At 39.6% G+C, this 25940-nt stretch overlaps 1 protein-coding gene across 5 annotated transcripts in view; it reads left to right on the top strand.

Annotated features, from left to right (window-relative positions):
* The window catches only part of NBEA (neurobeachin), a 975192-nt gene that overhangs the window by 493292 nt on the left and 455960 nt on the right, over window positions 1–25940 (top strand). For all 5 annotated transcript variants that reach the window (XM_070409180.1, XM_070409183.1, XM_070409179.1 and 2 more), the window contains one exon: window positions 14365–14473. In XM_070409180.1, the coding sequence (XP_070265281.1) occupies window positions 14365–14473 (109 nt within the window). The remainder of the gene's footprint in view (window positions 1–14364; window positions 14474–25940) is intronic.

Genomic DNA, 25940 nt, shown 5'->3' on the forward strand with positions numbered 1-25940 from the left:
TTTAAGTTTTAGCAGGATTCAGAGGGTTTTTGTTTTGTTTTGTTTTATGGTGCCTTACATTCTCAATGAAGAAGGCAGGGCTATTTACTGAGAATGAAGCAAATTTGGAGAGGGGGGTATTATATTTGAGAAGCTAAGAGAATATTGAAAATAGCCAAACCAACAGTCTACAGCACAAAAAAATATGAGCATTTTCTTTAAGACATTTACTTATTACTTTAGTGAAAATAATCTCTTCACTGAGCACCAATCTCTCCCCATTGCTACTCCAGATTATAGGTACTTTCTTAGGTTCTCAAAGCACCTTCAATTTTCCCCTGGTTTATACTTCCCATACCATAGTGTTAGTGCCCGTTTATTTGTAGTGTAAAATACACTATTTTGTGGCCATTTCTCCAGTTCCTATTATAATACAAATCATATGTTTACTATTTGTACTGAATTCAATACCAGTTCTCCAACTGTTAGATGCTAGGCATGTAACATAATCTTCCTCTCACATTGTTTCACATTGCAGAATAGTGTAACACTTAAGAAAGAAGCCCAGTTTCTCTGAAGGTTGGAAATAATCTATACCACATTATTACAACTGCTGTAATATAGGCCCTTAGTAACTGTAAGGGTTTTGTTTGTTTTGTTATTACATATAATAGGTATTTAGAATTTTCTGACTTTCACCTTTACTTTGGTTCATATCCTTTCAATTTAGACCTTTCACTTTCATGAATTTGAATTGGGAGTTCCAGATCAAAAGATATATTTAGATAGTTGGGATGTAGGTACAATAGTTACACGTTGCTCTGTTTATCTGATTCCTATTCATTGGTGCTTACTAAATGCTAGGCATAGCTTAGATTCTTTGCACATGCTTGTATTTCATTGGCCTGGACATAGAACATTTTTCTTAATTTTTTCTAACAGTTTAAAATGAAGCCTATAAAAAACACTTTCTCTTGGTTGTTAGAATATGTCTTTAATTTGTCCTTGTGGGAATGAAGATAAAATTATTTAAGTGGAAATTGTTATAAATGTTTATCCTATTTAACAGCTACACTCTTGAATATAATTCATCAATCATAGCTGGAGAAAGCAATTGTGCAGTTGTCTATAATTAACAGAACAAAACCAGTTGATGAATGTGCAGCTGAATTAAAGTACTCCCTAGGACAGGCTGAAATTATAAACTAGATCATTTAAAGGAATCTAACAAAGAATCTTTGTAATTAAAACAAAGCAAGGTTAATGGGATGTAAAATTCCCTATAATGTCTTGGCAATAATAATTGGATTTTAAATTATTAAAATATGAATTGAACCTTAAAGCAAATAAGACTTTTTTAAATTATGGAATTTGGGTGATCTTTTGAAATAAATCATTTGCCTAAAATAAACCTTTATCACTCTTTTGAATGCATATAAGATATAATTAATGGATATTCATACAAAAGCCAGGTTGTATTATTATTTAGCACTGAATTTAACCTAAAATTTACAAGATTCCAAGTTTTTATTGTATTCTTTAAAACAGGGGGAGGAAAGCCTTGCTATTTGTACTGAATTTATTGGGTTTTGAAGAAGAGAAACCTATTGCATCCAAGTGTAATTCTTTAGTAATTAGTATATGGCCCCAACTTGAATATCCTCTTTTACTTTAACAATTACTATTTAATGATTAAACCAATAAGCTTTGGTTTACTTGAGTTTGTTTTGTGTCTTTGATTTGGAAAAAAAAAAAAAATACTGTTAAAAAAAGTTTCTTATTCCAAAATTAAAAGGTAATGAACTTTTTCTTAGCATTGAGATTCTGTTTTAATTCTGAACTTCAAAAAAATCCCTAGAAACTCCTTGAAAACAGGAATTCCCTCTCCATTTTTTCATGTAAAACCTAATCTATACCTTTTTGTTATTACTCTGTTATTCACCTTATACATGTAGTAAGTTATCAAATATGTTGTTTTGTAAATGAATGAGGTGAAAAAAATCTTGTGCTTTTACAAAATTAATTGTACTGTATAAATCATAAATATTACTAATTCATAGACTTAGACATTGATGATAAGTAAAATGTAATTTACTTAAAAGTAAGATAGTAGTGCTACTTAATGGCTAGATTTCAAGCAAGAGGGAAATATATTTCAGAATTTAGTATCATAGATTTTTAAATTTTAAATCAGGTTTAAAATATAGGTGCATATGCATGTGTATTGAGCTTGTTTTCCTTTTCAGTAAACTTCAAATATCCTTTTTTCCCTAGGCATCATTATTTTAACATGTTAAGAATTAAGTAATATTTCATAAAACTCATAATTCTTTATATTAAAAAAACAAAAAAGAGGGAACAGTGCCCTATTTGGGGTATATTCATTTCTCTACCATAGTTCTCAATTTTTTATTTCTTAAGGACATAAAAATGTTTTTATTGTTTTTACCTTACTTATTGCAAGCAAATGTTTGCCATGATTCAGATGATCCATGTTTTTATTAGGAAACAAAATGTTGTCCTTGCTTTGCTCAGTTGAAAAATGCACAAGTTTCAGAGCCACAACTAGTTAAATAACACCACCCTCCAACAATAGAATTCAGATGTCAGTTATCATGGTACTAGAGGCCCGGTGCATGAAATTTTTGCACGGGGGTGGGGGGTCCCCTCAGCCCAGCCTGCACCCTCTCCAATCCGGGACCCCTCAGACATTCCTCTCATAATCCGGGACCGCTGGCTCCTAACTTCTCACCTGCCTGCCTGCCTGCCTGCCTGATCACCCCTAACTGCCTCTGCCTGTTGGCCTGGTCACCCCCAACTGCCCTGCCTGTCAACCTAGTTGCCCCCAACTGCCCCCCCATGGGCTGGCCGCCCCTACCTCCCCCCTCTGCCAGCATGGTTTCCCCTTACTGCCCCTCCCTGCAGTCCTGGTCACCCCCAACTGTCCCCCCACCGGCTTAGTAGCCCCCAACTGCCCCCTGGCAGCCTGGTCGCCCCTTACTGCCCCCCTCTGCTGGCCTGGTTGCCCCCAACTGCCCCCCTGCTGGCTTGGTTGCCCCTCATGGCCCCCCATGCTGGCTTGGTCATCCCTCACTGCCCCACTGCTGACCTGGTCGCCCCACGCAGCCTGGTATTCAGTCATTTAGTCGTCCCTCACTAACCCCCCTGATGGCCTGGTTGCCCACGCAGCCTGCTGCTCAGTCGTTTTGTCTTCACTGACTAACCCCCCTGCTGGCCTGGTCACCCCACACAGCCTACTGCTCAGTTGTTTGTTCGTCCCTCACTAACCCCCCTGCCAGCCTTGTCGCCCCACTCAGCCTGTTTGATAGTCCATTCAGTCATCCGTTCAGTTGCAATGGCCCCTGGCTCTTTATATATATACTAGAGGCCCGGTGCACAAAAATTTGTGAACTCGGCGGGGAGAGGGGGTCCCTCAGCCCGGCCTGTGCCCTTTCGCAGTCTGGGACCCCTCGGGAGATAACGACCTGCTGGCTTAGGCCTGCTCCCGGGTGGCAGAGGGCAGGCCCAATCCCTAGGTGCAGCCCCTGGTCGGGCTCAGAGCAGGGCTGATTGGGGAGTTGGGGCACCACCCCCTGTCACACTCAAGGCAGGGTCGATGGGAAGGTTGTGGCCCCACCCCCTGTCACGCACAGAGCAGGGTCAATCAGGGGGTTGGGGCGCTGCCCCCTGTCACTCACAGAGCAGGGCCCATCAGGGGGGTTGGGGCTCCGTACCCTGTCACCCACAGAGCAGGGTAGATCAGGGGGTTGGGGAGCTCCCCCCTGTCACCCACAGAGCAGGGCCGATCAGGGGGTTGAGGAGCTCCCCCTTGTCACTCACAGAGTAGGGCCGATAGGGGAGTTGGGGCACCGCCCCTGTCACACACAGAGCAGGGCGGATCAGGGGGTTGGCGCGCCAAAACTGTCACACTCAGGGCAGGGCCGATGGGGAGGTTATGGCTCTACCCCGTCACACACAGAGCAGGTCCGGTGCGGGGGGGGGGGGTGGTGCTGCACCCTGTCACACACAGAGCAGGGCTGATCAGGGGGTTGGGGCGCCACACCCTGTCACACACAGAGCCGCAGGGCGATCAGGGGGTTGGGGAGCTCCCCTCTATCAGGCACATAGCAGGGCTGATCAGGGGGTTGGGGCGCCTTCACCTGTCACGAACAGAGCAGGGCGGATAGGGAGGTTGTGGCCCCACCTCCTGTCACGCACAGAGCAGGGCCAATCAGGGGGTTGGGGTGCTGCCCCCTGTCACTCACAAAGCAGGGCCCATCAGGGGGGTTGGGGCTCCGTACCCTGTCACGCACAGAGCAGGGTCGATCAGGGGGTTGGGGAGCTCCCCCCTGTCATGCACAGAGTAGGGCCGATAGTGGAGTTGGGGCACTGCCCCTGTCACACACAGAGCAGGGCGGATCAGGGGGTTGGGGCACCGCCCTCTATCACCCACAGAGCAGGGCCGATCAGGGGGTTGGCGCTCCGAAACTGTCACACTCAGGGCAGGGCCGATGGGGAGGTTATTGCTCTACCCCGTCACACACAGAGCAGGTCCTGTGGGGGGGGATGGGATTTGGGGCGCCGCACCTTGTCACAGACAGAGCTGCAGAGCGATCAGGGGGTTGGGGAGCTCCCCCCTATCAGGCACAGAGCAGGGCTGATCAGGGGGTTGGGGCGCCTTCCCCTGTCACGAACAGAGCAGGGCGGATAGGGAGGTTGTGGCCCCACCCTCTGTCACACACAGAGCTGCAAGGCAATCAGGGGGTTTGGCGCTGCCCCTTGTCATGCTGATCCTGGTGCCGGGAGGCCTCACGGCTCCTCTGATCCCAGTGCTGGGAGGCATATTACCCTTTTACTATATAGGATAGAGACCTGGTGCATGGGTGGGGGCCGGCTGGTTTGCCCTGAAGGGTATCCTGGATCAGGGTGGGGGTCCCCACTGGGCTGCCTGGCCAGCCTGGGTGAGGGGATGATGGCTGTTTGCATCTGGTCACACCCCCTTCAGGGTGGGGGTCCCCACTGGGGTGCCTGGCCAGTCTGGGTGAGGGGCTGAGGGCCGTTTTCAGGCTGGCGGGTGACTGAAGCTCCCAACCTGTCCTTTTTTTCTTTTCTTTTTTAATTCTGGGCCAGCTTTAGCTCTGAGGCTTGGCTCCAGCTCTGAGGCCTCGGCTGCTGAAAGCAGGTATCAGGTTTGTTTGGGTTCTATAATCGAAACACTGTTTCAACTCCAGCTCTGAGATCCCAGCTGGCTGAAAGCAGGTTTCTGGGGTTTTGTTTAGCTTCTATATTTGTAACAATGTTTCAAACTGCAAGCTCAGAGGCCAGCAGCTGCAGGCGGGGAACATCAGCTTCCTCCGTCACTGAAGCAAGCAAGCCTCCTGTTCGCTTCAAGCTGCCTGGCTGCCAGCCACCATCTTGGTTGGCAGTTAATTTGCATATCGCCCTGATTAGCCAATGGGATGGGTAGCGGACGTAAGGCTAATTACCATGTTTCTCTATTATTAGATAGGATAGATATTAACTGTATTATATAAGAGTTGTGGGCTATTTGATCCATAAATCCCCATGTAAATAATAGATGTAGCATCATGAGCAGTGACCAACATGCCCCTTCTTCAAAGTCCGTCAATGATTAGTCACTGCACATTTGTATTTAGTTCAAACATAGACAGCAACACATATTGCCTCTTGTCTCCAAGTGTAAATCCACAGGACAATTCCCCAAAGTGGATAACCAACAAATTAAAGAGTAAAGTACAGCAAAGAGACAAAATGTGATGTTGCTAAAACTGAAATAGGATATGAATTGGTATGAAAATGTGATAACCAAGGAAAGATAGGCAAAACCTAGCCAGCATGAAATGAAGGTAAGAACTATGAACAAAACTTCTGTACAGCAAAAGAAACCATCAACAAAACAACAAGAAAGCCTACTGCATAGGAGAACATATTTGCCAATGTTACCACCAATAAGGGTTTAATCTCCAACATTTACAGCAAACTCATACAACTTAACAAAAGGAAGATAAACAGCCCAATCAAAAAATGGGCAACGGACCTAAATAGATATTTTTTCAGAAGAGGACATAAGGAAGGTCAAGAGACATATGAAACATGCTCAAAGTCACTAATCATCTGAGAGATGCAAATCAAAATGACAATGCGGTATCATCTCACACCTGACAGAATGGCTGTCATCAACAAATCAACAAACGAAAAGTGCTGGCGAGGATGTGGAGAAAAAGGAACCCTCTTGCACTGCTGTTGGGAATGCAGACTTGTGCACCCACTGTGGAGAACAGTATGGAGTTTCCTCAACAAACTAAAAATGGAACTACCATTTGACCCAGTAATACCACTTCTAGGAATATATCCCAAGAAAAAAGAAACAATCAGAAAGGATTTACCATAGCTAAGATTTGGAAACAGACTAAATGCCCATCAGCAGATGAGTGGATTAAAAAACTGTGGGTACATCTACACAATGGAATACTATGCTGCTGTAAAAAAAGAAGGAATTCTTACCATTTGCAACAGCACGGGTGGAACTGGAGAGTATTATGCTAAGTGAAATAAGCCAGTCAGAGAAAGATAAATATCACATGATCTCACTCATTTGTGGAATATAATGAACAACATAAACTGATGAACATAAACAGATCCAGTTGCAATGAAGCATCGATCAGACCATCAAACTTCAGAGGGAAGGTAGGGGAGGGTGGGGATAAGGGGAAGAGATCAACCAAAGGACTTGTATGCATGCATATAAACCTAACCAATGGACACAGACACCAGGGGTTGAAGGCATGAGTCGGGGGGAGGCGGGGGGGGGCAATGGGAGGATAAGGACACATATGTAATACCTTAATCAATAAAGAAAAAACAAACAAAAAAGAACTATGAACATAAAAAAACAAGCTGAAGTCACTTCAGTGGTATACTAATTGAGTATACTAGTAAATGGGTTACACGAGATATAGGTAATTCTGGAATGTTGACACTGTGCCCTTTGGAGCAAGGTAGCTAGGCTGTCACAGGAATTCAGAGAAGGTGAACTTATGGACATCAATGAGGAAAGTCATTGTGACAAAAAGATGGACAATGGCCCAGAGGACGTGATACCGGCCTAAAACTTCACTTTAAAGAAACTCAGGAGTATTTCACCACTTTGAAAGTACAAAGAACACAATGAAAGCTAATCCAAACTTAGAAAGAAATATGAAAGTTCAAGTCACCAAGACTTAGAAAAGATGCTTGCTCCATTTTATAAGTTATATGATGAGAAGAAGACAAGTTCTGTTCAAACTCGTATTGATAAGTTTTTTGCAAAGAAATAAAATACTTTAATTCTAAAGAAAAATGGGGGAAATGGGTGGTTTTCAACCAGTACTAATTTTCTCTCCTCTTCCCAACTTTTTAATGCCTCTTTCTCTTCCACATCAAGTCCTTAAATCTCAATCTGATGTTCTAGCCCTACCCTTTATATTTATCTTTCTTCTCTCTACTTATACCCAAGGAAAACCACAATTTCCATATTGAATCTATTCTGAGACAAATGTAGGTCTGATTATATTTTTCATATAATCAGTTGACCCAAATGCATGAATAATTTATAGATTTTATCCTTTAGAAAATATAGTATTTTAAGAGAATAACTAGTTTCCCTGTATAATTTCTCCCTAGCAGCCGTATGTGTAAAATTTTAAGTTTATGTCTATTCCACTTTCCCTTTTTCTGCATCAATGGAAGGGCTCTGAAAGGCTGCTGCGTAGACCACACTGTGCCCTGGTGTTCTCATCTCTGTTTCCACAGCTAATGGAATAAGTAAATTAGGTCATACTTCAAAAAAAAAAGTTTGGTTAGTGTCACAGTTTATTACAAACCTAAGTTATGAATATGCAGAAATGCTTTGATGCCCCATCAGATATAGAGTTCCATATAGCTAAATATTATTTTTATTATCTTTGGGTTTTTTTGCTTCTAGTGAGTATAAAGATAACCAATGTTTCAATGTGTATCTTTTAGAAAAGTCAACTGCTTTTTTTGTGTTCTTAATTAATGTCAAGACTTTGCAAATAATCTCACTTGCTCCTAACAACCATATGAGGTAAGGGTCTTCCCTCTTTAACGAAAATGTATTTTTGGGGAATGCAGAAAAGTTAGTGTCAGATACTTCTCAGGGCAACAAGGCATTTGTTCTGCTATTTTCATTAGGTAATGTCTTGTTGGCATTAAAATGGTTCATGAACCAAAGTTTTTAAGCATTACAAAATAAAAAAAATTTAAAATAAAAATTGTAAATTTTTCCAGATTTTTAAATAATCTATTAAAGGACTGCAGCACTGAAAGAAATTGAGCTTCTCCAATCCAGCCACACTCTCCTTTGCAATGTCACTAGAAACTCTGTGCCTGCCTTTGAGATTTTGGGGGCCAGAGGAAGTGACACTAACTTATTACATCTGCTCCTGCACTGTGTGGCCACTTCACCTCCAATCAGAGTCTGTCTTCTTGACTAAATAAATGGGATCTTAAAATATAATCTTACAATTTGGGAATGTACTCTTTCCTCCAGTTTATAGAGGCATCTGAAACAGTAACAGGAAATTAAAACTCAGACACAGGGTGAAGTATTGGTCCAAGTTTTTAACGCTATGAAAAGGCGGAACTTAAATACAAGCTAGTTCTGCCTTTAGTCCCCTAACTCATCTACAGATGATGGAAGACTAATTTGTCTGACCTCTCACATTGCCTTTGCTATTGACTTTTTTCTTTCATTAAATTACAGAAATTATTAAGTTTAAAATTCGGGATCTCAGAGTCTTGGGTCAAACACAAGCAATTTAAATTATAACAAACTAAATAAAATTGGATACTTCCTAGAACATCAGCTCTTGCATTGTTGATAACTATTTCAATGGAAATAGAATACTTTGTTTTGTCTCCTGAGTTATTATTTCCTATATCCATAGCAACCCTGTTTTTTTTGTTTTGTTTTTTAAATATATTTTTATTGATTTCAGAGAGGAAGGGAGAAGGAAAGAGAGATAGAAACATCAATGATGAGAGAGAATCATTGATAGGCTGCCTCCTTCACACCCCCTACTGGGGATCGAGCCCGCAACCCAGACATGTGCCCTTGACCAGAATCAAACCCGGGACCCTTCAGTCCGCAGGCTGACACTCTATCCACTGAGCCAAGCTGGCCAGGGCCATAGCAACCCTGTTTTATAACAGGAATGAATGTGACCGAACAAATTGTTTTCCTTTTCTATTTCCTTTGAAAAATCAACTTACATGAGAAGGCAAAGACCACTTTATTTACTTCCTGTTATATAGTTACTGTGAGGAACAAAACAGATATTTCCTCCTTACAGTATCTGTAATAGACATTCCTAAGTTATCGGATATTTTTATTTACCTCATTTTCTGTGTGCTAAATGTATCATAGGATTTTATAGTTAAAAAACAACCTTATCATTAAAATCTAAAATGTTATTTGCCCTCCTTCCTAAATTTATTCAGTCATTTATCCAATTAGTTATATAATATCGATGAGTCCATACTTTATGACAGGTACCATACAAATCATATTAGATATAGAGATGAATCAGCATTATAACTTATTTAACAAACCTTTCAGTCTGAGAGAGACTTGTTAAAAAGAAAGAAAAATAAACCTAAGACAATGTTTAATATTATAATGCCCAGAAGGTTTGAGAAATTATGAGACATTCTCTTAGTTATATTGGGAGAAGTGGATGACAGGAGTTATAGGAAGAAGAAATGGCATACAAAAGTGCCCTGAAATAGTATGACTCATTAAAGGAACTACAAAGGCTTTCTAGAACATAGAATAAGTATGACAGAGTGGCCAAGGACAAGTTTGGAAAGTAGACAGGCATCTATATATAAGTTTGACTATTATCTTGTCTGTTATATGTAGTCACTGAAGAAATTTAATTGTAAATAACACTAATGGCAAAGTGAAAATGTATTAGAAGATAGCAGATTTGGGAGAGACAGAAAAATTAGGAAGCTATTGTATTCCAAATAAGAGATTAATAAAGCTTAAGTTAAAGCAATATTAATGCAGTGAATAAATAGATTAAAATATATTAAGAAAGTAAAAATTGACAAAGCTTGATGATTTAGTATAGAAAAGTCTCATTTCAATGGGTTAAAAATGAATAGGGACTTCTATTAAAGCTGTATGGGTTACTTAGGGATCTAAGATTCCTTCTGCTGAAGAACATTCAGATTCTACATAGGGATCTTAAAATATAATCTTACAATTTTAGATAGGGCAGTATGGGTCTGAGGAGTTCTCCAGGGCCACTTCTCCACCTAATAAACTGGTGCCTCAAAGAATAGGTATGCCCTGGGTCATATGCCTAAAAGAACAGTGCTTTGGGGATTTTAAGCTTTTAGCCAGAAATTAAGTAAAAAATCTAGCCTGGAAATTTCAGGTTAAGCCAACATCCTTACAAGAGGCTGATAAGGTTCTAGTGGGCTCTCCTTTATATCAGCAGAGATAAAAGCAAACACATACCCACATTAGTTCTGTTGGACTCACACAGATTAAAACCACAAATGTGTAATAATCAAAGATGACTAAGTACATGAAATCGAAAGATACTTTGTATGAACATCAATAAGGAAAAACACAAAAATTTGTATCTTCAAGGACTGTCAAGATTAGAATTGTGAAATACAGGAAATAAAATGAACAGGAAGATTTTAAAAATTGAAACTAGTAGAATTTAAAAATACAGTTTTTGAAAAAAAATCTATGTATTGATGATTTGTCAGATTAGATAAAGTTGGAGGAAATTATTGACCTGGAACATATATATTAAAACATTTATCCAGAATACAGAGAAAAAAAGAGGTGACAAATGAAAAGTGTATTAACAGATATGAAAGTCAATTTAGAAAGTATAATTTACAAGTCATCAAATTGAAAATTCAGAGATTACAGAGTAGATGAAAAATTTTAAAAGATGATTGTCGTGAATATTTTAGAACTGATTGAAACCATGACTATAGAGGTATAGGAATCACATGTAAAGTAGGATAAATCAAAGAAACCCATCCTAGAGTCATGGTACTAACATTGTAAAACACCAAAGATAAAGAGATAAAAGCACCCACACAAAATAACAGGTATGAACAAAAAGAGAAAAATTAGCAAAACAATAATGAAAGTTAGAAGAATGTGACATACTTTTAAAGAGTTGAGAAAAATAATAATACTTGGTAATTGTATATGCAACAAAAATATTTTTAAAAAGTATGAGGGTGATGGAGTAATTCTGAGATTTTAACTTATCCCAGTCCCATTTATTCTTTGCTCCCCAGTTCAATGGGGGCTTTTTTTTTTCAAATTCACATTACAAGTACTGTACCAGAGGGAGCAAAATGGATCTTACTAGCAAATAATTTTACTCAATTATTTGTTCTGACCTGTCTAATATGAATAAAGCTGGTTCCTTGAGGGCATTTGTGGAAAACATTTATAGACTAATGTCTTAGGTCGCCACTGTCTTAGGTCGCCACTAATGAGAACTATCTTCAGTTTAGTGCTGCTCAGAATTTAAATTAGAAGATGCCACATAGATGCCACTGCCTGAGGTGATACATAACAGTTGGGGCAAATAATAGACTAACCAAAAAGCTTAGGAGGAACAGCTGGGAATGAGATGTACATAAGGGCTTTAAAAACTTATGACATATTTTGGAAATCTAAAGGCCACACTCACGCTTAGGACTGTATGCATGCTCTGGAAAGAAGCACCTAAAGAAGGATCTTTAAACCCTTACCTTCTGCTGACATGGACACTATGTAAGCAGAGAGTGGATGCTAAGGTAGAGTGGAAACCTGCCTAGCTGAGCGTTAAAGGGCTGTCCAAATACAAACACAAAGCCCCTTAGGAAAGTCTGGAAGATATTTTTGTATTGGTGAATGGTTTTCCACATGGATAATAAAGTTTCCCAGAATGACCGTGAATCAGTTAAAAGGTGCTGTCTTTGCATGAAAATAAAACAGCATACATTAGTTGATATATAATGCATAAGTGTCACAGATAGGAGAACAGACTTTCAAGTAATTTTAGCAATTTCTCTGGTGTTTCTGAGGAAAGCCTCTTCCCTTCCCAATCCCCTTCTCTGCTACCCATGCCTCTTTACTTTGTCAATCCACCGTTTTGCTCCTGGGTATAGTACTACTAACCAGCCAAATCCTGAGCCTCTCTACTTTCCTGCTTTCTTCTGTTAATCTATTTAATTTTTGTAATTTTCACTAATTTGCATGTATTTGATTTTTTCCCTGGCTTTCTTCAGCCTTCAGACACTAAGCAAAGACTTTGAACTGAATACCAACATCTCACATCTTTCTCTTTTGAAACCTTAGTTATATAAAATATAGGCCAATGATTTCATCAAAATTAATTTTTAGAGTTTCTTACAGTCTTTGTTTAACTTCTTATTTTTCCAGCTCCCTCAGTGATTGAGATTAAGACTATCAATATGATTGTTTACCCGGAACATTATTTGTAGAGGAGAGGGCGTTTTTTCCCCCCTAAGTATTGTTGTTTCGAACAGATTGCCCTAGCCTTGGGTTCTTTGAATAACTTATGTTTTTGTTAACTTTACTGTAAACTAGACAATATTTCTATTAGAATGTGCCTCTGTCCCTTTCAAGTGATATGAGAGATTACCTTTACATGTTTCTAAGTGCTATCTCCATGATCCTGCTGCTATGCAAGATTTTAGTGGTGCCTCTGTCATACTGCCAGGAAGTTCTGCTAGTCCAGAGCGACAGAGTCACCCAAATCTCATCATGGAGTAATGAACTCTATATCAGACCAAACATGGGTTTTGGGAAGATTTCTAATGAGAACTATCTTCAGTTAAATTAGAAGATGCCACATAGATACTAAATTTGTGAAAAGATAATAAAATTTAATACTATGTTATTCAACCTTACTACCTGAAAAAGCAGAAATAAATTCAATAGAGTCAGACTCACTTCAAAGACATACATAGCTTTGAAAAATTAGCCCCAGCCAGGTGGCTCAGTTGGTTGGAGCATCTTGCTGTGCACCAAAAAGAAGGTTGCATTCAATTCCCAGTCAGGGAACATACCTACGGTTTCAGGTTGGATCACCACAACCGGTCTCTCTCTCTCTCTCTCTCTCTCTCTCTCTCTCTCTCTCTCTCCCCCTCTCTCTCTCTTCCTCCCCCTCTCTCTCCTGCTCCCTCTCCCTCTTCTTCTCTCTAAAAATAAATTTAAAAATATCCTTAGTGAGGATTAAAAATTATATTTAAGTCATAGTTTAGGAATATCAGGATACATAAGTATTATATTTTGCTTGTACATATTTATCAGTGAAGACAAGTTTGCCATGGATAGACAGAATGTAGTGAATAATAAATGCAGAATTATATGAATTGGTATTTGGTAAATACAAAAGTTAAGACAAACTTAAAGCTATCCTATTCTGATTGAAATTTATGACAACTTGGGCAAGAAAAAAAAAGGGATGATTCATTTCAATAATGAGCAGTGAAAAAAAATGAATGGTGATTTTGAAAATAGCATCCTTGTTTAAAGTTTATGTGGAGCAAAACTAGATAATGGATATGAGTATGAGAACTAATTTTTAAAAAATGTAGGTAAAGAAGGTGAAATTACTTTATAAGTTTGCCCTCTCAAAAAAACAAACAAAAAAAAATCAAAAAACAAGAACACAGTATATTCTTCCACTTTTTTATATTTTCCTCCTTTTTTCAATGTCCTGTAGTTTTCTAAGTGCAGGTGTTTTGCCTCCTAGGTTAAGTTTATTCCTAAGTATTTTAAATTTTTTGTTGTTGCAATGGGGCTGTTTTGGTTTGTTGTTGTTGTTTCTCTTTCTGAGAGTTTATTATTGGTGTATAAAAATGCCATTAATTTCTGGGTGTTAATTTTTTATCCTGCTACATTGCCAAATTTATTTATTAAATCTAGTATTAGTTTTTTGGTGGAGTCTTTAGGGTTTTCTATGTACAATATCATGTCATTGGCGAATAATGACAGTTTTACTTCCTCCTTTCATATTTGGATGTCTTTTACTCTTCATTTTATTGCATAAAGTAACTATTAAATTCACCAGATAATTTGTTCACAGACACACTATTTAACAGAAGCATTGCTGTAACGGTTTTATGGCATATTTTTATATTTCAAATGTCATTGAATTATAATTTCAACTATATTAATTTTATAATGTAGCTTTATCTGAAATGTATGCATAATTAATGCTTATAATACCGAAGATTGATTATTGAAAAAGTTGGATTAACCAAAACTATTAAGAATAATAACTTCAAACGTACTTTTCTTTTTAGATTACTATGTCATGCTATGAAGGACCACATAGTTCGTGTTGCAAATGAAGCTGAGTTTATTTTGAACAGACAGAGAGCTGAGGATGTACATAAACATGCAGAGTTTGAGGTAAGGTTTTTGAAGCAGACTAAATTCTGCTTTCCTATTATCAGTCAGTGATTGCCAATGGTAACCTTACATTAAGAAGTGTGTTTTGGCCAAAACTGGTTTGGCTCAGTGGATAGAGCGTCGGCCTGCGGACTCAAGGGTCCCAGGTTCGATTCCGGTCAAGGGCATGTACCCGGGTTGCCGGCACATCCCCAGTGGGAGATGTGCAGGAGGCAGTTGATTGATGTTTCTCTCTCATCGATGATTCTAACTCTCTATCTCTCTCCCTTCCTCTCTGTAAAAATTCAATAAAATATATTTAAAAAAAAAAAAAAAAGAAGTGTGTTTTGGAGAGAAAATTTCACTGAAGGCATTTGAGTTTTTTAGTAAATGTCAAACTCAGAACACTAGTTTATTTCACCTCATTTACAACATGAAGAGATCCCTCCAGCCCTGTTACTAACCACTCAGTAGACTGAAGTTATTCTAACTTATCCTTAAAGGTAAATAAAAAATTTTAATGCAATTGCTTTCATAGTTTTTAAGCGAGCAAAGTTTACTTGCCATTAGATACAGGTATAATAAGAGGTTATATAAAGAAACTGAGTTTTACCAAACATTCAATAATTTATTATTATATGTCCATCTTTAGAGTGTTCACAGAGCATTTTAGTTCATATTTTATTTTTATAATTGATATTTATTGACAATTGAAGCATTGCTGTTGTGTGATATATATGTAGATCTATATGTATGTATGGAAATATAATAGTTTAAAAATCCTCATAAGTACTTTGAGTAAGGATAAATTAACTATCATTTCTATTTGTTATGTAAACACTAAAGGATGTTGAAGTAATATATATTCCATAGAAATAATTTTTAATTTAAAATATTATTTCTATATTTATAACATGTCAATAATTATTCACCAATATTTATATTGCCTCAATTCAACAAGTATTTTTATTTTAGTGTTTTAAATATAACATTTACTTCCATTAATGCAATTAACAAAACAAAAATGACTTCAGAAATATTTAGGGGACCTGGTGTTTGCCTTACGTTGGACTGTCAGTGGCCTTGAAAATAATACATAACTTCACCAATGTATTCCTCTGATGCCATATGTGAACAATTGCTATATGGCTTGAAGTTGTAGCCCAACATTTCAGTTTTGATGAGGTTTTTATCTTAGTAAACCAGCTCTCTCAGTCATGCAAGTTGATATACTAGGTCTGGTGATCTCTGACCTGGCCAGCTGAAAAGCATGAGACAGAGAAATAGTTGTTGGCACTTTACTGGTAATACCAATAACCTATGTGTCATTTGTCAGATGAAAAAGCATACACTTGTCATATGGGGTTGCATAAAACTTATTTCAAAAAAAATACCAAATATTTTAAATTTTGATTAAAGTACATTAACAATTGCTTTTCAAAGTGAAGGTTTGTATTACCTGAACAATAACTAACATTTGGATATTTACCAGAATATCATGCTATAATTCTGGGTAACAGTATAGTTATATTCTATTATTGAAGAATATCTTTAGGTATAAAATATGTCAGAACTCTAAAAAAAGAAGAATATTGAATTATTTTTTGACTTCTGTTAGTAAATAAGATTTAAAATATTAACTGAATTCCATGCAGGATCAGTTTTGACTCACTTATACTGGTACAGGGTAGGGGCAAAAGTAGATTTACAGTTGTGAGTGCATAAAACAGAGTTTATTCTTGTGTTATTATTTATTAACTAGAGGCCCGGTGCATGAATTCATGCACCAGTGGGCCTGGCCTGCAGGATCAGGTTGAAACCAGCTCTCTGACATCCCCCGAGGGGTCCCGGATTGCGAGAGGGCTAGGCGAAGGGAACCCACTGGTGCACAATCAGGGCTTGGTAGGGACACAGGAGGTTGGCTAGACAGGAAGGGATCATGGGAGGGCTCCAGGGCATGTCCAGCCCATCTTGCCCAGTCCCGATTGGCCAGACCCCATCAGCAAGCTAACCTACTCGTCAGAGCGTCTGCCTCCTGGTGGTCAGTGCATGTCATAGTGACTGGTCGACCAGTCGACTGTCTGCCTGTTGGTGGTAAGTACACATCATAGCGAGCGTTTGAATGGCCTTAACATATCATTAGCATATTACACTTTGGTTGAATGGACGACTGGACACTTAGCATATTAGGCTTTTATTATATAGGAATAGAGGCCCGGTGCATGAAATTTGGCAGCCCTGTGCAGTCCGCACTGGTCTGAGGAGCAGCAGCCACATGCAGCCTGCACCTGTCCGACAAGCAGTAGCTGGGTGAGTGGCCTGCCCCCATTCGAGGAGCAGAAGCCGCACGTGAAGCTCACTCCCGCCTGAGGAGCAGCAGCCGTGCAAGCAGCCCATCCACCATCCAAGGAGCAGCAGCCGTGTGAACAGACTGCCCCCGTATGAGGAGCAGCAGCCGCACGTGCAATTCACTCCCACCCAAGGAGCAGCAGCCGCCCAAGCAGCTCGCCCCTGTCCAAAGAGCAGCAGCTGCATGAACAGACCAACCACATCCAAGGAGTGGCGGCCCTGCGCAGCCCGCTCTGGTTCAAGGAGCAGCAACCACACGCAGCCTGCACCTGTCTGATGAACTGCAGCTGGGTGAGCAGCCCACCCCCGTCCAAGGAGCAGCAGCCGCACGTGCAGCTCACTCCCGCCTGAGAAGCAGCAGCCATGCAAGCAGCTGGCCCCGTCTGAGAAACAGCAGCAGCATGCAGCCAGCCTCAATCCAAGGAGCAGCAGCTGTGCTCAGCCCGCCCGCATCTGAGGAGCAGCAACCTCGTGATCAGCCCACCCCTGTCCAAGGAACATCAGCTGTGATAGCAGCCTCCCCAACCAGCCAGAGGTGACACCACTGCTGCGAACAGCATCCACCAGAGGATCTACTGCCAACTGAGGAGCAGCCCCTGCATGACTTGACATCTAGATCAGTTGGTGAGACCCAAAATGGGTACACAAATCCCCAAAGGAAAGAAAAAGAAAAATCGCCAGAAAAGCACCTAAGTGAAACAGAGGCATGCAATATGTCAGAAAAAGAATTCAGAATAAGGGTCATACAGTTCATAAACCTGATGGAGAAAACAATCAACAACTTATGTAAGAATCAAGAAGAAACAGATGAAAAAATCAATAACTTAGGTAAGAATCAAGAAGTAATGAAGAATGATATAGCTGCAATAAAAAACACCATGGCAAGTTTCAACAGTAGACTAGGAGAAGCGGAGGACCCAATTAGCGAATTAGAAGACAGGGAAGCAAAACACACCCAAACTGAACTGCAATTGAAGAAAAAAATTAAAAGACAGAAGGAGAGTCTAAGGGAGATATGGGACAGCATGATATGAAGCAACATACTCATAATAGGGGTGCCAGAACAATAGGAAGAGGAACAAGGGTTAGAAAACCTTATTAAGAAATAATGTCAGAAAACTACCCTGAGGTGGGGAAGAAAAAAATTACACAAGCACAGACAGTCCCAAACAAGGTGAATCCGAAAAGACCCACACCAAGACACATCATAATTACCATGGCAAATGTTCAGGACAAAGAGAGAATCTTAAAGGCTGCAAGAGAGAGATGGAGGGTTACATTCCAGGGATCTCCCATTACATTATCAAATGATTACTCAACAGAAACACATCAGGCCAGAAAAGAATGGACGGAAATTTACAAAGTGATGCAAAGCAAAGGACTGAATCCAAGAATACTCTATCCAGCAAGGCTGTCATTCAAAATGGAAGGGGAAATAAGAAGCTTACAGACAAAAAAAGGCTAAGGGAGTTTATCACTACCAAGCCAGCAATACAAGAAATGCTAAAGGGACTGGTGTAAAAAGAAGAAATAAGAAGCTCAGAAAGAAAACAGCCACAAAAAATAGAAATGGCTACAAACAAGTACCTCTCAATAATAACTGTAAACGTAAATGGACTAAATGCTCCAATCAAAAGACATCGAGTGGCTGAATGGATAAAACAACATGACCCATACATTTGCTGTCTACAAGAGACCCACCTCAGAAGAAGGGACTCACACAGACTGAAAGTGAAGGGATGGAAAAATATCTTTCAGGCAAATGGAAATGAAAAAAAGCTGGGGTAGCCATACTTATATCTGACAAAATAGACCTCAAAGTGAAGGCCATAACAAGAGAAAAGGAAGGCCACTTCATAATACTAAAGGGATCAATACAACAAGAGGATATAACCCTGATAAACCTATATGCAACCAATGCAGGAGCACCCAAATACATAAAAAGAAAAAAAACTCCTGGAAGATATCAAGGGAGAGATTGACAACAATACAATCATAGTAGGGGACTTTAATACACCACTGACATCACTGGATAAATCCTCTAGACCCGTGGTTGGCAAACTGCGGCTCGCGAACCACATGCAGCTTTTTGGCCCCTTGAGTGTGGCTCTTCCACAAAATTCCACGTGAGGGCGCACGTACAGTGCGATTGAAACTTCGTGGCCCATGTGCAGAAGTCGGTTTTTGGCCTGGGCGAGTCTATTTTGAAAAAGTACTGTTGATATTTGGCTCTTTTGACTAATGAGTTTGCTGATTTTTTTGTCTAGAGCAGTGTTTGGCAAAGAAACAGCAATCCTAAATGACTCACTAGATCAAATAGACTTAATTGACATCTTCAGAACATTTCACCTCAAAGCCACGGAATATACGTTATTCTCAAGTGCACATGGGATATTTTAAAAAATAGACCACATATTGGTTCACAAGCAAAGTCTTCCCAAATTCAAGAAGATTGAAATCATATCAAGGATTTCCTCAGACGACAATGGCATAATATTAGAAATAAACTACAATAAAAACGATCCAAAAAACTCACACACTTGGAAGCTGAAAAGCATGTTATAAAACAGTGGTTCTCAACCTGTGGGTCGCAACCCCTTTGGGGGTCGAACGACTCTTTCACAGGGGTCGCCTGAGACCATCGGAAAACACATATAGTTACATATTGTTTTTGTGATTAATCACTATGCTTTAATTATGTTCAATTTGTAACAATGAAAATACATCCTGCATATCAGATATTTACATTGTGATTCATAACAGTAGCAAAATTACAGTTATGAAGTAGCAATGAAAATAATTTTATGAGGGATTAAAAATGGCGGCGGAGTAGGAGGATGCTGCATGGTCATGTTCTCAGGAACAAGCTGGAATTACAACTGAAATATGAGAAGGCTTCCTGAATAATCAACGGAAAACTCACAGGAGAGAACCTTGACACCCAAGGACTGAAGGTGGAGCCGGCATAGAGACTGGTAGGAGGGGCAGAGACGTGACCCACAGAGGGGAACTGAAGTCCCAGAGAGATATCTCAGCCGGTGGTGGAGGAAGGGGAGGTGCCACTGAGAATTCTGGGATCTAATCCCGGGGCTGGGCTCCCCAGCAGAAAACACCAAACTAAGGAAGGTATCCACATAACATCAAGCTGTGAAAAACAGTGGGGTGCTGTCTGCCAGGGAGTGGCAGCTGGAAGTTCAGGCACCCTCTTAAAGGGCCAAGGCACAAACATTCCCTGTGGAGCCACCAACCTTGTGCCCTGGCAGAGGGAGGGTGAAGTGGACTGGAGCTGTGAGAGCAGAAGCCAGCACTGGGGATTTGGGAGACAAAGCTCAGAAGGCAGACACCACAAGTCACCTCGGCTCAAGTCATTCCCTCTCACAGCCACATAGACATCTGCCTTGCCTGGGGGAAAGACAGTTGACACACACTATTGGAAAACACCTTGCCCTGAGGCCACTTAAGATATTAAAAGTAACAATTCAAAGGAGTAGCAGCTGCTTGTGTAGCCCACCCCCATCCAAGGAACAACAGCCTCCAGATCACCACATCCTTTGTCTGAAGAACATCAGCTGTGTGTGAAGCCTCCCCCCACCAGACAGAGGAGCCACCACAACTGTGAACAGCACCCATCAGAGGAGCTCCTACCAACTGAGGAGCAGCTGCTACCACAACCGCCCGAGGAGCAACCACAGCCCGAGGAGCCACTGCCACCCAGGAGCAGCCCCTGAATGACTCAACATCTAGATATGGTGGTATGATGAAACATGGGTAGACAAAGAAACCCCCAAAAGAAGGAAAAGGAGGACTCGCCAGAAAAGCAGCTAAGTGATACAGAGGCATGCAACATGACAGAAAAAGAATTCAGATTAAGGGTCCTAGAGTGCATAAACCAGATGGAGGAAAATATCAACAACTTATGCAAGAACCAAGAAGAAACAGATGAAAAAAATCAATAACTTATGTAAGAACCAAGAAGAAATGATGAGTGATATAGCTGCAATAAAAAACACCATGGCCAGTTTCAAGAGTAGACTAGGAGAAGCGGAGGACCGAATTAGCGAATTAGAAGACAGGGAAACAAAACACACCCAAACTGAACTGCAATTGGAGAAAAAAATAAAAAGACAGGAGGAGAGTCTAAGGGAGCTATGGGACAGCATGAAACGAAACAACATACAAATAATAGGGGTGCCAGAACAACAGAAAGAGGAACAAGGGCTAGAAAACCTATTTTAAGAAATAATATCAGAAAACTTCCCAGAGGTGGGGAAGAAAAAAATTACACAAGCACAGACAGTCCCAAACAAAGTAAACCGAAAAGACCCACACCAAGTAAAATCATAATTACCATGACAAATGTTCAGAACAAAGAGAGAATCTTAAAGGCTGCAAGACAGAGATGGAAAGTTACATTCCAGTGATCTCCCATTAGATTATCAAATGATTTCTCAACAGAAACACATCAGGCCAGAAAAGAATGGACGGAAATTTACAAAGTGATGCAAAGCAAAGGACTGAATCCAAGAATACTCTATCCAGCAAGGCTGTCATTCAAAATGGAAGGGGAAATAAGAAGCTTACAGACAAAAAAAGGCTAAGGGAGATTATCACTTCCAAGCCAGCAATACAAGAAATGCTAAAGGGACTGGTGTAAAAAGAAGAAATAAGAAGCTCAGAAAGAAAACAGCCACACAAAAAAAGAAATGGCTACAAACAAGTACCTTTAAATAATAACTTTAAACGTAAATAGGCTAAATGCTCCAACCAAAAGACATCGAGTGGCTGAATGAATAAAAAAACATGACCCATACATTTGCTGTCTGCAAGAGACCCACCTCAGAAGAAGGGACTCACACAGACTGAAAGTGAAGTGATGAAAAAATATCTTTCAGGCAAATGGAAATGAAAAAAAAGCTGGGGTAGGAATACTTATACCTGTCAAAATAGACCTCAAAGTGAAGGCCATAACAAGAGATAAGGAAGGCCACTTCATAATATTAAAGGGATCAATACAACAAGAGGATATAACCCAGATAAACATATATGCACCCAATGCAGGAGTACCCAAATTCATAAAAAAAAACTCCTGCAAGATATTAAAGGAGAGATCGACAACAATACAATCATAGCAGGGGACTTTAATACACCACTGACATCTCTGGATAAATCCTCTAGACAAACAATCAGCAAAGAAACAGCAATCCTAAATGACTCACTAGATCAGATGGACTTAATTGACATCTTCAGAACACTTCACCCAAAGCCACGGAATATACATTCTTCTCAAGGGCTCATGGGACATATTCAAAAATAGACCACATATTGGGTCACAAACAAAGTCTCCCCACATTCAAGAAGATTGAAATCATACCAAGCATCTTCTCAGACCACGATGGCATAATATTAGAAATAAAATACAATAAAAACAACCCAAAATACTCAAACACTTGGAAGCTGAATAGCATGTTATTAAATATTGATTGGGTTACTAATTAGAACAAAGAAGAAATTAAAAACATCTGGGAAACTAATGACAATAAAAACACAACAATCCAAAATCTATGGGACACAATGAAACCATTCCTGAGAGGGAAGTTTATACCTCTACAGGCCTATCTCAAAAAACAAGAAAAAATGGTAATAAATCATCTAACTCTACAACTCAAAGAATTATTAAGAGAGCAACAAGAAAAGCCCAGAGTGAGCAGAAGGAAGGAGATAATAAAGGTTAGAGCAGAAATAAATGACATAGAGACCAAAAAAACAATACAGAAAATCAATGAAACCAAGAGCTGGTTCTTTGAAAGGATAAACAAGATTGATGAACCTCTAAACAGCTCACCAAGAAGCAAAGATAGAGGACCCAAGTAAACAAACTCAGAAATGATAGAGGCGAAATAACAACAGACCCCAAAGAAATACAAATGATTGTTAAAAAATACTATGGTCAACTCTACTCCAACAAATTAGGCAACCTGGAGGAAATGGACAAATTCCTAGAAAAATACAACATTCCAAAACTGAATCAGGAAGAATCTAAAAATCTCAACAGGCCAATAACTATGGAAGAAATTGAAGCAGTCATCAAAAAGCTTCCAGCAAACAAAAGCCCAGGACCAGATGGCTTCACAGGGGTTTTACCAAACATTCAAGGAAAAACTAAAACCTATCCTCCTCACACTACTACAAAAAATTCAAGAGGAAGGAACACTTCCCAGCTCATTCTATGAAGCCAGCATCACCCTAATACCAAAACCAGGGACAGACAACACAATGAAAGAGAATTACAGGCCAATATCCCTCATGAACATAGATGCCAAAATCCTCAACCAAATTTTAGCAAATCGGATCCAGCAGTACATCAGAAAGATCATACACCATGACCAAGTAGGATTTATCCCAGGGATGCAAGGATGGTACAATATCCGCAAATCAATAAACGTGATACATAACATAAACAAATTGAGAGATAAAAACCACATAGTCATATCAATTGATGCAAAAAAAGCATTTGACAAAATCCAACACACATTTCTGATAAAAACTCTCAGCAAGGTGGGAATAGAAGGATCATACCTCAATATAATAAAAACCATATATGACAAACCCACAGCCAACATCATACTCAATGGACAAAAACTAACACCATTTCCCCTAAGAACAGGAAAAAGACAGGGATGTCCACTCTCACCACTCCTGTTCGACATAGTACTGGAAGTATTAGCCATTGCAATTAGACAAGAAGAAGAAATAAAAGGCATCCAAATTGGAAAAGAAGAAGTAAAACTGACTTTATTTGCAGATGACATGATATTGTACATAAAAAAACATAAAGACTCCATAAAAAAACTATTAGACTTAATAAATGAATTCGGCAATGTAGCAGGATACAAAATTAATGCCAAGAAATCTATGGCGTTTCTATACACCAATAGTGAACTTACAGAAAGAGAGACTAAAAAACACAATCCCATTTACCATTGCACCAAAAAAATTAAGATACCTAGGAATAATCTTAACTAAAGAGGTAAAAGACTTCTACTCAGAAAACTACAGGACATTGAAAAAAGAGATAGAGGAAGACATAAACAGTTGGAAGAACATACCATGTTCTTGGATTGGTAGAATCAACATCATAAAAATGTCTATACTACCCAAAGCAATCTATAGACTCAATGCAATCCCCATTAAATTACCAATGGCATATTTCACAGGCTTAGAACTAACTCTCCAAACATTCATCTGGAATAAAAAAAGACGCCAAATAGCTGCAGCAATCCTGAGAAAGAACAAAGTAGGTGGGATCTCAATACCAGATATCAAGCTGTATTACAAAGCCACTGTTCTCAAACTGCCTGGTATTGGCACAAGAACAGACATATAGATCAATGGAATAGAATATGAGCCCAGAAATCGACCCCAACCAATATGCTCAATTATATTTGACAAAGGAGGCATGAACATACAATGGAGCCAAGATAGTCTCTTCAATAAATGGTGTTGGGAAAATTGGACAGATACATACAAAAAAATGAAATTAGACCACCAACTTACACCATACACAAAAATAAACTCAAAATGCATAAAGGACTTAAATGTATGGCAGGAAACCATAAAATACTACAAGAATCCAAAGGCAACAAAATCTCAGACATATGCCGAAGCAATTTCTTCAAGATACAGCTCCTAGGGCATTGGAAACTAAAGATAAAATAAACAAATGGGACTACATCAAAATTGAAAGCTTTTGCACAGCAAAAGAAACCATCAACAAAACAACAAGAAAGCCCACTGCATGGGAGAACATATTTGCCAATGTTATCAACAATAAGGGTTTAATCTCCAATACTTACAGGGAACTCATACAACTTAACCAAAGGAAGATAAACAATCCAATCAAAATGGGCAAAGGACTTAAATAGACACCTTTCAAAAGAGGACATTCAGAAAGCCAAGAGTCATATGAAAACATGCTCAAGGTAACTAATCATCTGAGAAATGCAAATCAAAACAACAATGAGGTACCATCTCACACCTGTCAGAATGGCTATCATCAACAAATCAACAAACGACAAGTGCTGGAGAGGATGTGGAGAAAAAGGCACACTCATGCACTGCTGGTGGGAATGCAGACTGGTGCAGCCACTATGGAATACTGTATGGAGTTTCCTCAAATACTAAAACTGGAACTCCCTTTTGACCTCGTGATCCCACTTCTAGGAATATATCCCAAGACACGAAAAACACCAATCAGAAAGGATATATGCACCCCTATGTTCATAGCAGCACAATTCACCATAGCTAAGATCTTGAAACAGTCTAAGTGTCCATCAGTAGATGAATGGATTAGAAAACTGTGGCACATCTACACGATGGAATACTATGCTGCTGTAAAAAAGAAGGAACTCTTACCATTTGCAACAGCATGGACGGAACTGGAGAGCATTATGCTAAGTGAAATAAGCCAGTCAATGAAGGAAAAATACCACATGATCTCACTCACTCATGGATAATAAAGACCATTATAAACTGATGAGCGAAAATAGATACAGAGGCAGAGCAACATCGAACAGACTGTCAAACTACAGCGGGACGGCCGGGGAGGGTTGGGGACAGGAGTGGGGGTAAGAGATCAACTGAAGGACTTGTATGCATGCATATAAGCATAACCAATGGACATAAGACACTGGGGGATAGGGGAGGCCGGGGGATTGTTAAGGGCTGAAAAAAAAGAAGACATATGTAATACTCTTTGTAATACTTTAAGCAATAAAACAATTTAAAAAAAAAATGCTTCCAGCAAACAAAAGCCCAGGGCCAGATGGCTTCACAGGGGAATTTTACCAAACATTTAAGGAAGACCTAAAACCTATCCTCCTCACACTACTACAAAAAATTCAAGAGAAAGGAACACTTCGAAGCACATTCTATGAAGCCATCATCACCCTAATACCAAAACCAGATAAGGACAACACAATGAAGGAGAATTATAGGCTAATATCCCTCATGAACATAGATGCCAAAATCCTCAACCAAATTTTAGCAAATTGGATCCAGCAGTACATCTGAAAGATCATACACCATGATCAAGTAGGATTTATCCCGAGTTTGCAAGGATCGTATAAGATCCGCAAATCAA

The sequence above is a fragment of the Myotis yumanensis genome, unplaced genomic scaffold (assembly GCF_028538775.1).
Source record: "Myotis yumanensis isolate MYYU_CA2020_CCGP unplaced genomic scaffold, mMyoYum1.0.hap1 SCAF_3, whole genome shotgun sequence".
Taxonomy (NCBI): Eukaryota; Metazoa; Chordata; class Mammalia; order Chiroptera; family Vespertilionidae; genus Myotis; species Myotis yumanensis.